General features: G+C 50.7%; 4 protein-coding genes across 4 annotated transcripts; all 4 read left to right on the top strand.

Moving 5' to 3' along the window:
• Nucleotides 1-3,784: 3,784 nt before the first annotated feature.
• NECHADRAFT_26721 (uncharacterized protein) lies at nucleotides 3,785-4,543 on the top strand (the record flags this gene model as incomplete). Its single annotated transcript, XM_003044306.1, has 1 exon — nucleotides 3,785-4,543. A coding segment is annotated over one exon (759 nt), but the record flags the coding sequence as incomplete, so codon positions are not given.
• A 701-nt stretch (nucleotides 4,544-5,244) lies between these two features.
• On the top strand, nucleotides 5,245-5,620 carry NECHADRAFT_82993 (uncharacterized protein; the record flags this gene model as incomplete). Its single annotated transcript, XM_003044307.1, has 2 exons — nucleotides 5,245-5,435; nucleotides 5,485-5,620. The coding sequence occupies 2 exons, from the start codon at nucleotides 5,245-5,247 to the stop codon at nucleotides 5,618-5,620; spliced, it is 327 nt and encodes a 108-aa protein (XP_003044353.1).
• A 1,120-nt stretch (nucleotides 5,621-6,740) lies between these two features.
• Nucleotides 6,741-7,633, top strand: NECHADRAFT_82994 (uncharacterized protein; the record flags this gene model as incomplete). Its single annotated transcript, XM_003044308.1, has 5 exons — nucleotides 6,741-6,918; nucleotides 6,987-7,153; nucleotides 7,205-7,312; nucleotides 7,361-7,405; nucleotides 7,457-7,633. The coding sequence occupies 5 exons, from the start codon at nucleotides 6,741-6,743 to the stop codon at nucleotides 7,631-7,633; spliced, it is 675 nt and encodes a 224-aa protein (XP_003044354.1).
• A 2,800-nt stretch (nucleotides 7,634-10,433) lies between these two features.
• Nucleotides 10,434-11,961, top strand: NECHADRAFT_45567 (uncharacterized protein; the record flags this gene model as incomplete). The annotated part of the gene is made up of 4 exons (XM_003044309.1): nucleotides 10,434-10,526; nucleotides 10,580-10,960; nucleotides 11,077-11,868; nucleotides 11,923-11,961. Coding segments are annotated over 4 exons (1,305 nt in total), but the record flags the coding sequence as incomplete, so codon positions are not given.
• Between the last annotated feature and the right edge of the window lie 1,544 nt (nucleotides 11,962-13,505).

Genomic DNA, 13,505 nt, shown 5'->3' on the forward strand with positions numbered 1-13,505 from the left:
ATTCCAGAAACAGAGCAAGTACACCCTAAAGTCAAATGGCGACATGCGCTATCTGGCTGGTACCTCGAGATCTTCTGTTGCATTGTCAGCTCCGGTTGTTTCGTCGCGCTAGTCCTTATCCTTCACAAGTTCAACGACCAGGCTCTACCCAAGTGGCCGCTCGGACTAACTATCAACACTGTGGTTGCTCTACTAGCCACTGTCGGCCGTACAGGTTTCGTCATCCCAGTTTGCGAGAGTGTGTCGCAGTTGAAGTGGCTATGGTATCGAAAGGAGAGGCCTCTAGCCGACTTGCAAGTTTTTGATGAAGCAAGCCGAGGGCCAGTAGGGAGCCTTAAACTTCTTGTGACAATGCGCACAAAGGCTTGGTGGGTACTTCGTCCTTGTTGAAATCTTTTTGATGAATAAACTGACAGAGTTTAGGGTCCTTGGACTTCTGCCCGCCCTGGTCATGACTACTTCTGTACTCACATCTACCCTTACCCAGTCAGCAGTGACATATCCATCACGACTTGAACCAGTACCAGGCCTCCCAGGTGCCAACGTCCTTCGAGCCACAGAGTTCTGGTCTATCAGTGCCAGCAGCTTCTGGGAAGGTAAGGATCCAAGCCCAACAAGGCCAGCACCCGCTAACAGCGTAATCACCAGACTACTTCACTAGCAGGGTGGCCAGTGAGATATACACTGGGCTCAATTATCCTATTGGGGAAGAGCTCCATACAAACCAACCTTTTTGTGCCACCAGCGAGTGTCGCTGGCCCCTGTTCAACACCCTCGAAGTCTGCATCAAGACGTGGAACATCACGAAGCATCTAGACTTTGAGATGAAAAAAAACGGAAGGATGGTTAACATTTCTTTGCCCAATGGTGCATTTCTCAGCAGAGATGAAAAGGAGCCACAGCCTAAGCTTAACACCGATTTTATCTGGCTTTCTAGCGGCAACGGCCCAATTTCCTACGATGCGAATTCGTCTGAACTCACCGAGTTTGCACTCTCGAATCTCTTGGTCATTTACCACTCCCCTGGGAGTAGCCTTCCTTTCGCTTTTGAAGTTCTATTTCACCTATGCGTGAATAGATACAACTTGACCATAAGTGAGAATGTCGTATCACGGGAGTCGAAGGGTTCCTCGGCGCATACGGTTGTTAGTCCTGTCAAAGTCGAGCTCATGGGAGGTCAAGTTTTCAACGTGACCTCAATACTCTCACCTGACAAAGACAAAACCAAGTTTCCGACTGGCGGGTATGGCTTTTCCATAATGGCTCGGGCCCTCAGCGTTATATTAAACGGCACCTACAATGAATACGGCGGTGCGGATGCCTTAGCAGAGCCGGCAACTCGGTTCGCACATTTATTCCAGACTGCCGAAAATGAAAAAATGAAGGGGCTGCTGAACGAGGGAGAAGATCCAGTGATGGGAGTGGTTACGAATGTCTCACGCAACATTGCGGCCAGTCTTTCGAAGGGGTGAGTTGGTCCGGAAGCCATTTCGTCAGTTTACTGATAGACTATTACTACAGGATTGCCACAAACAACGAGTATAGAGAGTGAGTATACCTAAAAAGAACAGTTGGTGGGAATCTTGCTAATTCAATCTCGTCATACAGGGCTTATGAAACTGATAATATAGTCAAGGGCGAGAATCTTGGCCCTGTGACATTCGTCAGCGTCAGATGGCCATGGCTACTGCTTCTCGGCTCCCAGATTCTGTTGTCGGTGACTTTTGTCATCATCGTCATCATCCGAACAGCTGTCTCCACCGTGGGAGTGACAAAGTCATCGCTGCTACCAGTCCTGTTTGCCATCAGCCCGGAGGAACGGGCGTTAGTGGAAGACAGCACAGAGGACAAGTATCACGAAGAGTTTACGAAAATCGTTGATGGAGCTACGGGAGTCATTGGGAAGCTAAGCACAGGGGTGAAAAGGCGTGGCTGGGTTTTAAAGGGGCCCAGGGATGAGATTTGATAGGAGAGACGACACAAGGACAATCTTTTGCTACAGGCTGTCAAATAACACATAGCTGCCATACAAAGATAGGGGTGAAGCACAATTGAGCACATTCTTGATAAAGGCCATGCTCGGGGCCATATTGACTTGATTGGCTGCAACACGAATGTCCGATGGAAGAGTCTGGAAGCACACCAGCTAGTACCCAAAGCTTGAGGCCACCTGGGCGAGAAGGTTGCAGTCTATTCGGGCAGTTTCTGAATATTCATCCCCGAAATGCTGCCTAGATCGAACCTACTATGCAGCTCTACAGGAGAGCACGTTACCTTCCTACTTTAACGTTAGTATCCTCCTCGATGACATCCGCTGGCGTCCAGGAGGCAGGTGGTGTTTGTAATAAACCTCGACGTCAAAAGCCAAGAGAAGCCAAGTAATTGCCAATTTGCTCGGGCCTAAGGATATGCGAGCCAAATTAGCTACCTTTGACTTAAACTTGTTGAGCGTTATTATGTAACAGGCACGAGAGGGTAGCAATGGCGATCGAACGATCAGCCCTAGGCGTCCTGCATCTCACATGCCACTCTTGGCCCCAAACTGTAGTCAAACCAAATACATGGACATTGGGGAGCACAGCAAGCGTCCAGCTTTTCGCGAGCAAGGATTGTGTCGCAACTATCGCGCAATGATGGCTGGCGGGGACGGCGGATACGATAGCCACAACTTGAATGCATATGCACCATCGGCTGAATCTTCGGTGATGATGGAGAGGCAGAAGTGGCTCAGCCTCAAATGCACTGTCGAGGTCAAAGCTCCAACCGTCTGTCTGCGTCTCCGCCGCGACAGTTACGGTGGCGCAAACGCTAGAAAGCCACTGTTTGGGCCTTCGTCTCCAGTCGCGAGAGAGATATGATACGGGCACGTGGCTCCGTTCTGTCGAACAAGCCGGACCTGGATGACACTGGTGCCCAGCCGGCTACTGATGCCGTCAGTCTTGAGAGAATGGTTGATCCGTGGCTTCGAATCGAAGGCCAAACGTCCGTGGGTCACGACGATTCCAAAGCGAGGGTGGTGTCGCGTCAATCAGCCTCATGACCCCGCGCGATGCGAGGATGCCTCCTTCACACCATCTCAACAGCCTGGAACCCGGGTCCTTGCTGATCCGGGCGTCGTGATAGGATGCAACGACTTGTCACCGCATTTATTTCTCAACGGCGCTCAAAGTCTAGAATCCGCGTCACGCCAGACTGGTCCTGGTGCAGAAGGCTAGACGCATTGATCTACAGCGGGAGCACCAACGTGATTTGCCGAGTTCCTGTCCTCGGTGACGAAACTTTCCACGGCCTGCCCAAACCAAGACTTGAGAGAGTTGTGGCTGCTGTCACTGGGCAGGTCTTTATTGGGCTGTCCAGCGAAAGGTTGCAGTGCTTCGTGTGTCTTGGCTCTGCTGATGCTTGGCATTATCAAGTGGCTAAAAGGAAGCAATTCGCTTTGGGGGTTTGCTTGTGAATCTCGTCGCTTAACCCGGGAGAGAGAGCTGTTATGCCCCGCCGCTAGTCGGGTCGTCTGTTGGCCATATGACAGACTGTTTGCAACACTACGGGGGAATATCTTGGGTAAACATCTCATTATCACACATGGTCGGTATACACCTCTGAGACAGTACCAAGATGCACTTTGCTCACACCTCTCAGTGCATTTCATGAGAATCATCAGCTTCCCAGCAAGGTGGTTGTTTACTCGGGCCTTCGCTTCATGGCTCCCATCTTCTCGCAGACTTTACCTGGTACATCACCCAGGGAAATCACTGGAGCCGTGGTAGCGAGGGGCGTGAGAGACATGACCGAGGTGGAGTCGGCGACCGGCACAGACGCCATCGTCGTCGCCGTGTTTCTCAGCATCGCCATCTACAACTTCATCGAGCTCAACTTTATTATTTTCGCGACATTCAAGCGAAAGGGTGGTCTCTACTTTTGGAGCTTCATCGTTGCAACATGGGGCATACCGCCTTATTCTATCGGATTTCTTCTGAAGAATTTTCTTCCCAACACCAACAGCTACATTTACGTCACGCTGATCGTGGTGGGATGGTGGCCTTTAGTAACGGGGCAATCCATGGTGTTGTACTCGCGGTTGCATCTTGTTTTACGGAAGCCAGCCTGGTTGAAAGCGGTCTTGATTATGATCATTGTCAATGCGGTCATTTGCTACGTTCCAACTACCATCATGGTCTACGGCGCCAATTCTTCCAACCCAGGTCCTTTCCTCACGCCGTACTCGATATATGAGAAGATCCAGGTCACCATCTTCTTCATCCAAGAGATGATCATATCTGGACTATACATCTACTCGACCACCAAGATATTGCGGATCGACGCCATCACAGGGAGGAACGAGTCTCGCGACGTCATGCGGCACCTCATCGCAGTGAGCGTTATCGTCGTCATTCTCGACATCACCATTCTCGCATTCGAATACGCAAACCTCTACTACCTACAAACAAGTTACAAGGTTTTGGCTTACAGCGTGAAGCTAAAGATCGAGTTCAGCATCCTCAACCGGTTGATAGTCGTCACCCAAGGTCGCAAGTGTAGTTCATGCCTCCAGAGCACGGAATGCAGTGGTGGAATGCACAGCACTCGCAGACAGAGCGATGGGGGGAGGTCTTTTCAGCCTCGACATGGATCACGGTCTACAGTAAGACCGGGTTTTGGTTCTAGAGATGATAGTGGACGCAGCGACCGCCCTGGCAACAAAGATGGTAGTCATGCGTGAGACTCGGGCAGTGGAGCTCAATATTAGGATAATGTCGGTTTTAATTAATACAGGAGGATGAAGATTTCGAAACGCACTTCGCACGAATGCGCATGTCGTCTGAGTCAGTCATAGTCGAGGCTTTCAGCAATATATAGACCCTGAGCCAACAGTGTTGAACGTTTGAAGCGTCCCTGGAAGAAGCCGGCCCTGTCCTGAACTACGCCTCGGAATACAGTACAGACACGCGCCAGCAGGAACCACGAGAGACTGGAAATTGCCAACCGAGGTCAGACACGACGATCCAGGAACGGAGACCGAGAGAGATAAGCCACACGAGGCGACGATGCCATCATCCCGGGGAGCGGGGCCGTCTCCCCTCACGTCTCAACGTCATCTCTACATCACGTCGTAAACCCTCTCCCGTTGACTTCGAAAGAAGCACCTCCTCACGAAAGGCAGAACCTTCTCTTTCTTCTCTTCCTTGAAATCTCTACAAAATTTCCCTGATCCTTTACAGGAAAGCTGAGCTATTGATCAACAACATGTCTATGCACCGAGCATCCCTCAGCGTGGTCCGTACCTGCATCCGGCCCGGCCTCGGAGCGGCCCCACTTCGCCGATTCCAGGTCCGGCAGCAATCCACCGTTAGCAGCGACGGCGACTTCGGTGGCCTTGGAGGTCAGCAGGCGCCACCACCCGGCCGCGGCGGTCGGGACTTTATCAAACAGAACTGGTACTGTGGTGCTTCCAATAGAAAAGCCATGTGCTGACCGATCACTCAGGGTTCGTCTCGGAGGTGCCGCTCTGATCATTGCGATCGGCGTATCCTACATGTCCTCTCCACCAAAGAAGACCGAATCTAGAGATGTCAAGGCTGCCAATTCCACCGAGATTGGCATGCAGCCGCCTACCAAATAAAGGTGTCTCGCCGGAGTGGTCGTGGACCAGGAGTGAGGGGGGCGTGAGCGAGACAAATGGTGACAATGGTGCTTGCCATATGACGATCGCTGGTATATCATCGTCTACAATAATGGATAGTCAAAAGTCTCGTTCCTTGGAATTTAATAATTGGGAGGATAATAAAGGCCTGGCTCGATTCTATGTAGGTAATCAGACTGCTGAAATTGCAAACGTCTGCGCATCGATACTCCTCTTCTGCTTTCATTTCTCGTGGTCAATATCGACAAAAGGCGCACTCTCAAAGTGCCTACGACCTTAACAAGCTCTATTGCCCGAAATAGTTCGCCATCTCACGGCATCTTGCTGTCTATACCTTGCCGGAACTTCGGGCTTTCCACAAGCCCAGCTCCTCCAGACGACGAGAATGCAGGAGGGTTGTGTGTATCCACCAGGACCATCGGTGAACAGGTTGACCGACATCCGTCCCGCCTACAACGAAGTAATCAGGGGTAGTGCCACAAAGACAAGGAAAGGTGGCATGTTCAAAAACGCTGAGAGGTTATTATTGGTGGACCAATTGATGCAGTGATCTGCGAAAACAGCTCGTCGTTGAGGGCTTTATTGCCGGTGTGGAAGAATAATCTCCGTCCTTAGATGCAACACGACCGTGACAACTCCTTCTCGAAAGAACGCGCATGTCACTGCGGTGTGCCGCCGCTTCTGTTCGGCATATATGGCCTAGTTATGCTTAAATTAAGCATCGGAATAAACATCCTAACAGATTCCCTGTCAGATGTCGCACTAGGCTAGAGCTCCGTGTTTCACTTCATCAACCTCAAACCTGCAAGGTTCCTCATTGGAGGAACCAAGGGAAGATCCCCAATGCTATCGGAGGCTGCGTAAGCTCTGTGTTTCGTTCTAATCATTGTGGATCGGAGAATTTGACACTTGCTGGACAAACACTATGATCGGCGACGGAATGGAGGTGAAGGATTAGAAGCCCGTAAGGAGCCTGTGGGAACATGATAGGGGTGCCATATTGAGAGGCAGACTAGATATAAATATCTGAGAACACACACTCACAGCCATAAATCACCACAGCACAAACTCGCAGCAGTGTTTCTCATACTCAAGAAAAATGTCCTCCCTTCGTCAATCTCTTGTCACCTTGGCCTTGGCCATGCCCCTCGCCCTGGCATGTGTCGCCAAGAACTCTATTCCCGAAGCCACCGAGACCATCTCCAATACCGAGCCTATCGAGGTTGCCGCTGGCGAGGTCTTTGACGGCAAGGGAGCTCGCTATGATCGTGGAGCTGGTGCCTGCAAGAACCAGGAAGAAGGAGGCAAAGACACTTGACTCCTCAAATGTCTGCAATGCTAACAGATCCAATTACAGGCCAGGCTGATACCGTCTTCATTCTTCGAGAGGGTGCTACTCTCCGCAATGTCATTATTGGTCCCGATCAGCATGAGGGTGTCTACTGCATTGGCGGAGGCTGCACCATCGAGAACGTGTGGTTTGAAGATGTGTGCGAGGATGCTATCTCCATCGTACGTACCGCAAAACTATTTAACAATCAGCACCACTAATCCAGAGAATAGAAGGAGGATGCTGCCGGCACAACCACTAACATCATTGGTGGAGGTGCTTTCCACGCTGCCGACAAGGTCATCCAGCACAACGGCTGCGGAGCTGTCAACATCAAGGACGTGAGTCAAAAGTAACCTTCCTATTTCTTCTTGAGCTAACCAGCCCAGTTCTACGCCGAGGACTACGGCAAGGTCTACCGTGCCTGCGGAACTGTAAGTATCCGAACTCTCCAAACCCGGAACAATAAGCTGACCAAGCCATAGTGCGATGCATGCAAGCGTGATGTTCACGTTGAGGGCGTTTCTGCTTACGGCGGCGGAGAGGTTGTGGGAATCAACATTGAGACTGGAGACACTGCCGAGCTTGTCAACGTCTGCACTGACGCCAAGACGCCTTGCCAGCTCTATGATGGTCCTGGCTCCAAGGCTGGCGAGTGCTAAGCTATGGCGTTGTGTGAAAAGTGCCTCTCGTTGTCTTTCTGCCTTGTGGTTCATTGCATGGGAAAACATGTACATTCCTCCCTAAACCACCTCATTCCATGATCTCAATCCCATTATGACTTGACCATTCAGAACAAAGCGTATTCTTCTCGTGTTACCCCGACGACGCTTGTTGCCACTCAGCAGCCACTCCAGAACTCCAACTCAAAGATGGTTGCCTCACTACGTCTTCAGCCAGCCACATATCAACTCGGCCTCACGCTCGCTTCCTGCATCTCTCAATTGGCTCGGAATCTGACCCAGCCGCCCGCAGGCGGCCCGGACCGGTCTCAGGAGTTGGGGATTCCGCAAAGGGACCTCACCCCACAGTCATCTGCAGCCACACGGCCAAGATAGTTTTCTCTTCTCTCCGTCTTACCCGTCCAACACATTGTACTGTCTGCCTGGTCAAAATACTCGTGTACTCTGTCCTGTGGCTTACCCGGTATCTTGGTACTGCCCAGCGGGTAGGGCACGTGAGAGATCCCGAGTCCAGTCACCAATATAGAAGAGATAGCCCATTTTATGCCCGTAATTTATCGTCCTTTTGCCTCTACTATCTCTAGGTAGTAGGTTCTCATGCCAGTTCGTGGGTTGTTTACAATTGGGGTGTGCGTCTGCAGCTTATGAGCCTCGAGGCATCTGTACTCCAATACCAACAATGGGCGGAGATAAGCATCGCTGGCCAGATCCTGTTATTCTACCTGCCCCTCCGTCAATACCGTACTGTCGTCCCTCAGGTCTATATCACTTAGCATCATTGATATCCAGCCTCAAAAACAAAGGCCACTATACACCATGATCTTAACGGTATCTTGAAAACGTCCGCGCCAAGTGTTTTACCTCATTAAATGACGTTTTAGTTCTCTTTTAAACGTCATCTTCAAGTGTTTCGGTGAACATGTACCACGAAAGGCTTCATGTGATCAAGTTGAGGCCATCAGCCCTTACCCTCGTTCGTCCAGATGTCAATCGGCGATCGAGATAAACGTGGCTATGCAATCACCCGCTTGCAGAATATCCCCCACCAAATAAGAGACAGTATGTTGTTCTTGGTTGGTTGTTGGTTCAGCATGTCTGATCCTCCGGCAAATCTTGCCGGTGGAGCCCATGCTGGCGCCCGCCCGTCTGTGGACGCTTCAGACATGGTGTAGGCAAGTCAACTAACAAGGCCGTTGTTACTGTGGCCATTTCTGCCATCTGTGATCCAACTCTGTTTTTCTCAATAGCTCCATGGGCTCCTGCATCTCCATGAGACCTGGACACTTGGCGGCCAAGTGGACCACGGCTGTTCGCATTTTCATACCCGCCATCTCATGGGACTCCAGGCACCGTAGAAGTTGCACCGCTTTCTTGAACACTTGAAGCCAACATAAGATACATACTTGAGTAACAGCCAAAAGAGTACAGGGCAGTTTGCCAGCCATAAGTATTAGGCAAACACAGACATCAGTATTGCTACAACTCAGAGACCACAAGCCGGTCAATGTGTTTTTAACCGAGGCTCATGCGTTTTCCCTATTCCCTGCGAGAACTTCCGTCCCGGGATCAACGTCGTATAGCATGATTCAGCCTGACGAATGAAACGGCGCTGTTTAGATGGTCGTCGGTTGTATAGCCTGTAGGGGTCTGTACAGTAGTGTTATCGGGTGTACATGAGCCACAAGGTATAGCGAGCGAGAGATAATCTAGAAATTCGCTCCTAGAGGGATACCTCTCGCCAAAGTCCAATAAAGGCTACGATACATAGTAAAAGCTCTTCATAGCGAGGTAGAAGCGTCCCCATCTTTTAATATTACTGATCCTTATATCCTGTACCCCAGTCTCGCAGTATCACAGCACTGTTGTGTATTCACTAGAACTGCCGAAGCTGACCACCCATCCCAATATCTTGCATCCTGTCCATCTATGCAAGTGACATATCAGGCAGCCTCGTGCGTTGTAACCATTCATCGCCAATCCCTACCTGCCTTTAATGGATGGATTGAATCATATGGCGATTGAAGATTGAGGGCCAAATCTTGTGATGGGTCGGGGCAGGTTACGCAGGGTCAGCCACGGCTGTAACGAGTTCCCGAGTCTGAAAGCCTTTTGCCAGTTCTTGATCGACATTTTATGCAGAATTGCGCTATTTCGGATTCACCGGTGTTGCATTGCGTCTGCGACACACATTCCCCCCTGTCAGCTTGAGCGGGCACCGGATCGTCATAATCCCCAGGGTTTCCATATTTTTGTCTTCAAGACCATGGCAATTCGTAATCGTAGTGCTCTAAACGAACCACCAAACGATAGGGTACATCCAAGAGGTACACCATGGCGGTCCATCAGCCCATAGCTGGTGGACAGGGTTAAAACATGTCTTACATGACATATGACGAGTGACGTCGCCCAGCCAGCCTTGCATCAACCGGTATCCCACCGGTCATTAATATGGCTAGCCATGCAGACTTGGCGCCGTGTGAACCGCGGGCTACCCGTTTCTAGCCATGTCGTGTCTCTGCATCAGAGCGCCCACGCCGGCAGCCTGGCTTCAAAGCTCGAGCATGCTCTTGGGCTTCGCTCACCTATAAAGCGGTGTGAGCAAGCACTCAGCTCGTCTATACTCACCGTCACCGACTTCAAGTGCTGCACTCAAGCCACACATCTTACGATGACGATCTCTCGCGCAGTCCTCCTCCTTGGTATTTCTGGCTCCGCAGTTGTGAGTTCCAATGGCATCAATTCACTCCCATTCCTCTTCTAACGCAATTCTGAATCTTAGCTGGTATTTTGGTTCTTGGCTCTGGTCATCTATCGACTCTTCTTCCACCCATTGGCCAAGTATCCAGGCCCGAAACTGGCGGCATGCACCGAGGTGAGTCTCGTTAAGTAACTGGCGGGCTTATGTCAGTATTAAATATGGCCTAGCTCTGGTTCGTTCGGTCATGGGCTGGAGGGTATCACCCTTTTGTCATGAGGCAAGTACACGAAAAGTATGGCGATGTAGTAAGAGTTGCGCCAAACGAGCTCAGCTTCAGATCTTTGGCAGCACACAAAGACATCTACAGTCAGACCCCTAAAGGAAAAGCCCCATTTCTGAAGAGCAAGGTCTTTTATAACGTGGGCCCCTCCATCAAACATCCTGACATTGTCTTCACAAGAGACCCCGAGGATCATCGCGTGCAACGGAAAGCTCTCTCTCATGCGTTTAACTCGAAAGGTCTACGGGATGCAGAGGAAACGATTCAAGAGCACACCAAGCTCTTCGTAGAGCAGATTGGCAAGCACGCCGGCCCTGGAACCAAGGGCGTCGACGTGACGGCGGTTTACAACTGGCTCACGTTTGACGTTATCGGTGAGTTGCAGTGACAGCTTGAGTAATGTGCACTTGACTCACAGAAATAGGTGTTCTTACCTTTGGAGAGTCTTTCGAATCCGTGTCCCGTTGGCAATCCAGTGGTTGGGTCACCCTCCTTCTGAATATGGCAAAGCACATGACGTTTCTCCCCGTGGCAGAGAGGCTGTCCGTTCCACCCTTTGCTCTGGGTGCCGTCATGCCCAGCGACGTCAGCAAGAATGCCGCCTACCACGACAAGCTCACCGAGGAGAAGATAAACAGACGGATCGGGTTGATCAAGTCCAACGACCGGGAGGATTTCTTTGCATTTATCCTCCGCGAGGGAAACTTTGATCCGGTCCACCTTCGGGAGCAGGCCAAGGTCTTGATGTTGGCTGGCTCGGAGACGACGGCAACGTTCTTGGCCATGGTTACATACTTCTTGCTCAAGAACCCTGTGACAATGAAGAACCTCCAACATGAGGTGCGATCAGCCTTCTCGTCTGCAGGTGAAATCACCGGAGACTCTACAAACAACCTCAGCTATCTACAAGCCGTTATCGAGGAGGGCCTTCGAATGCTGCCGCCATCTCCAATTGGCCTCCCGCGAGTCTGTCCCGGGGCGACAATAGATGGACACTTCGTCCCAGCGGGCACCGACGTGTCAGTTGACGCGTACGTTCTGGGACGTGACGATCGCTACTTTCCGGAACCAGATGAGTTCCGACCCGAGCGTTGGATTGGCGACGACACTGGCAACGAAAAGGATGCGAGCCGTCCATTTTCATTTGGACCACGTGCTTGCCTGGGCATCAATCTCGCATACCTAGAGGCCAGAATTGTTCTTGCCCACATGGTCTACGCGTATGATTGGGAATTGGTTAAGGACCTGGACTGGTTCAAGGAGGTGAGGCTCTGGACACTCTGGGAGAAGCCAGAGCTGTATGTTCGCTTCCATCCCAGGGATGTCTGAGTGAGAGAAATGTCCCGTGAACATGGAAGGGGGGTGAGTTTTGACGCATCAACCGAGCATGTAAAGGGACGGTTTTGTCTGCGGCATTTTCCATGGACTCACGCCTGGTCGCGTGTGTGGGGCATGGTCACCTGACACACCAAGCCCGGGACACCACAAGCGAGATACCCTACACTAGGCCGTTTTTTTTGCTCTCATCGAGTGTTTAATGCTTGGAACCTGGAGTTTGGTTCGATTTCTCTGATGATATTTGTAGCCATAACAGACAGTGGTCCGGAAATTCTTGGTTGCAGGACATAGTATTTTGCCAGTTAAAATCGGCTACCTCAATTTCTCTGTTGCATCAGACATTTCGAGCGAAGATGGCTGTTCATGAAGACCTCCACTGTTGTGCATTTGTGCCATAACGTCGTCTAAAGAAACTCTTGCGAGGTCAATTTGCCTTTTGACATGCCTTAGCCCTTAATCTACAACCCGAACATATTCTTCCTGCTCTGAGAGCGAGGTCTGTTTGAGCCAATGTCTGGATCAGGATATACGGCACGTGACACCCCTCTCCTCGCACGCTGCCGGCAGGAGGAAGAAATCCGAGCAATAAGGCCGTTATAATAAGTTCAAGTTGCACACATGTTCTTGAAACATGGGGAGCCTGGGCCATCTCAATTCTGTTGGCTCTCTAAGGTTTGTCTCTGTGGCATTGCTGCTTGGCCATCTCGAGACAGGCTCGACATCAGGCTTCCTACCCCCTTCGGTAAACAACCAATCAGAAGCCAGCCTCTATGGCTCAGTGGTAGAGCGTGTCACTAGTAATGACAAGGTCCCAGGTTCGATCCCTGGTGGAGGCAGTCAAGTAGTGCCCATGAGGGATATTCGCTTTTTGCCCCATGTCCATATTATTTCCCAAGCGATCCAAAATCTCTTGTCAAGACATAAGCGTGATTGGCCCGATATTTTTGAGCAATCCTCAACCCCCAGCGTTTCTCCTATCAGCAAATTGCCACGAAACAGCGGTTCAGCCATGACCAATACACACGGCTGCCACGTTCGTTTATTGGCGGGCAAGGAAATAACCAAACACGTAGATAGATCTTCCCCTTGTTGTAGTTTCTGCTTTTCTTTCTGTATGGCTTGTGTTACAAGGCGACGAGATGTTAGGTGATTCGTCGGGTTCCTCAAACTCCACTGCATCACTAACATCTCAAGCTAAACCGAACGATATGCCTTGACTTTGGGAATGATCCTTTGACGATAAATGCTATAGCAGCCAACCGTGGTTTTTTTTCTTGCGTCTTTGCCGCCTCCCTCAAGGATAAGCTAATGAGTGGCGGCGTTAGCTTCGTGCCTTAAAAAGCAAATACATGTCTGAGAGCCACATGGTCTGACACTGGGACAATAGAAACTTTAGTTGGGTAAGATACGGTAATTGGAATTCCTATACGTAATACCTTTGGGTTCGTGCCGCTCTGAGCCGCGAGTCTGTCGAGATTCTGATGCCTTGATATTTGCAGGCCCCAATATCAGGTCTAGGTCTATGCGCACATACC

Source organism: Fusarium vanettenii, assembly GCF_000151355.1.
Source record: "Fusarium vanettenii 77-13-4 chromosome 7 genomic scaffold NECHAsca_22_chr7_11_0, whole genome shotgun sequence".
NCBI lineage: Eukaryota > Fungi > Ascomycota > Sordariomycetes > Hypocreales > Nectriaceae > Fusarium > Fusarium vanettenii.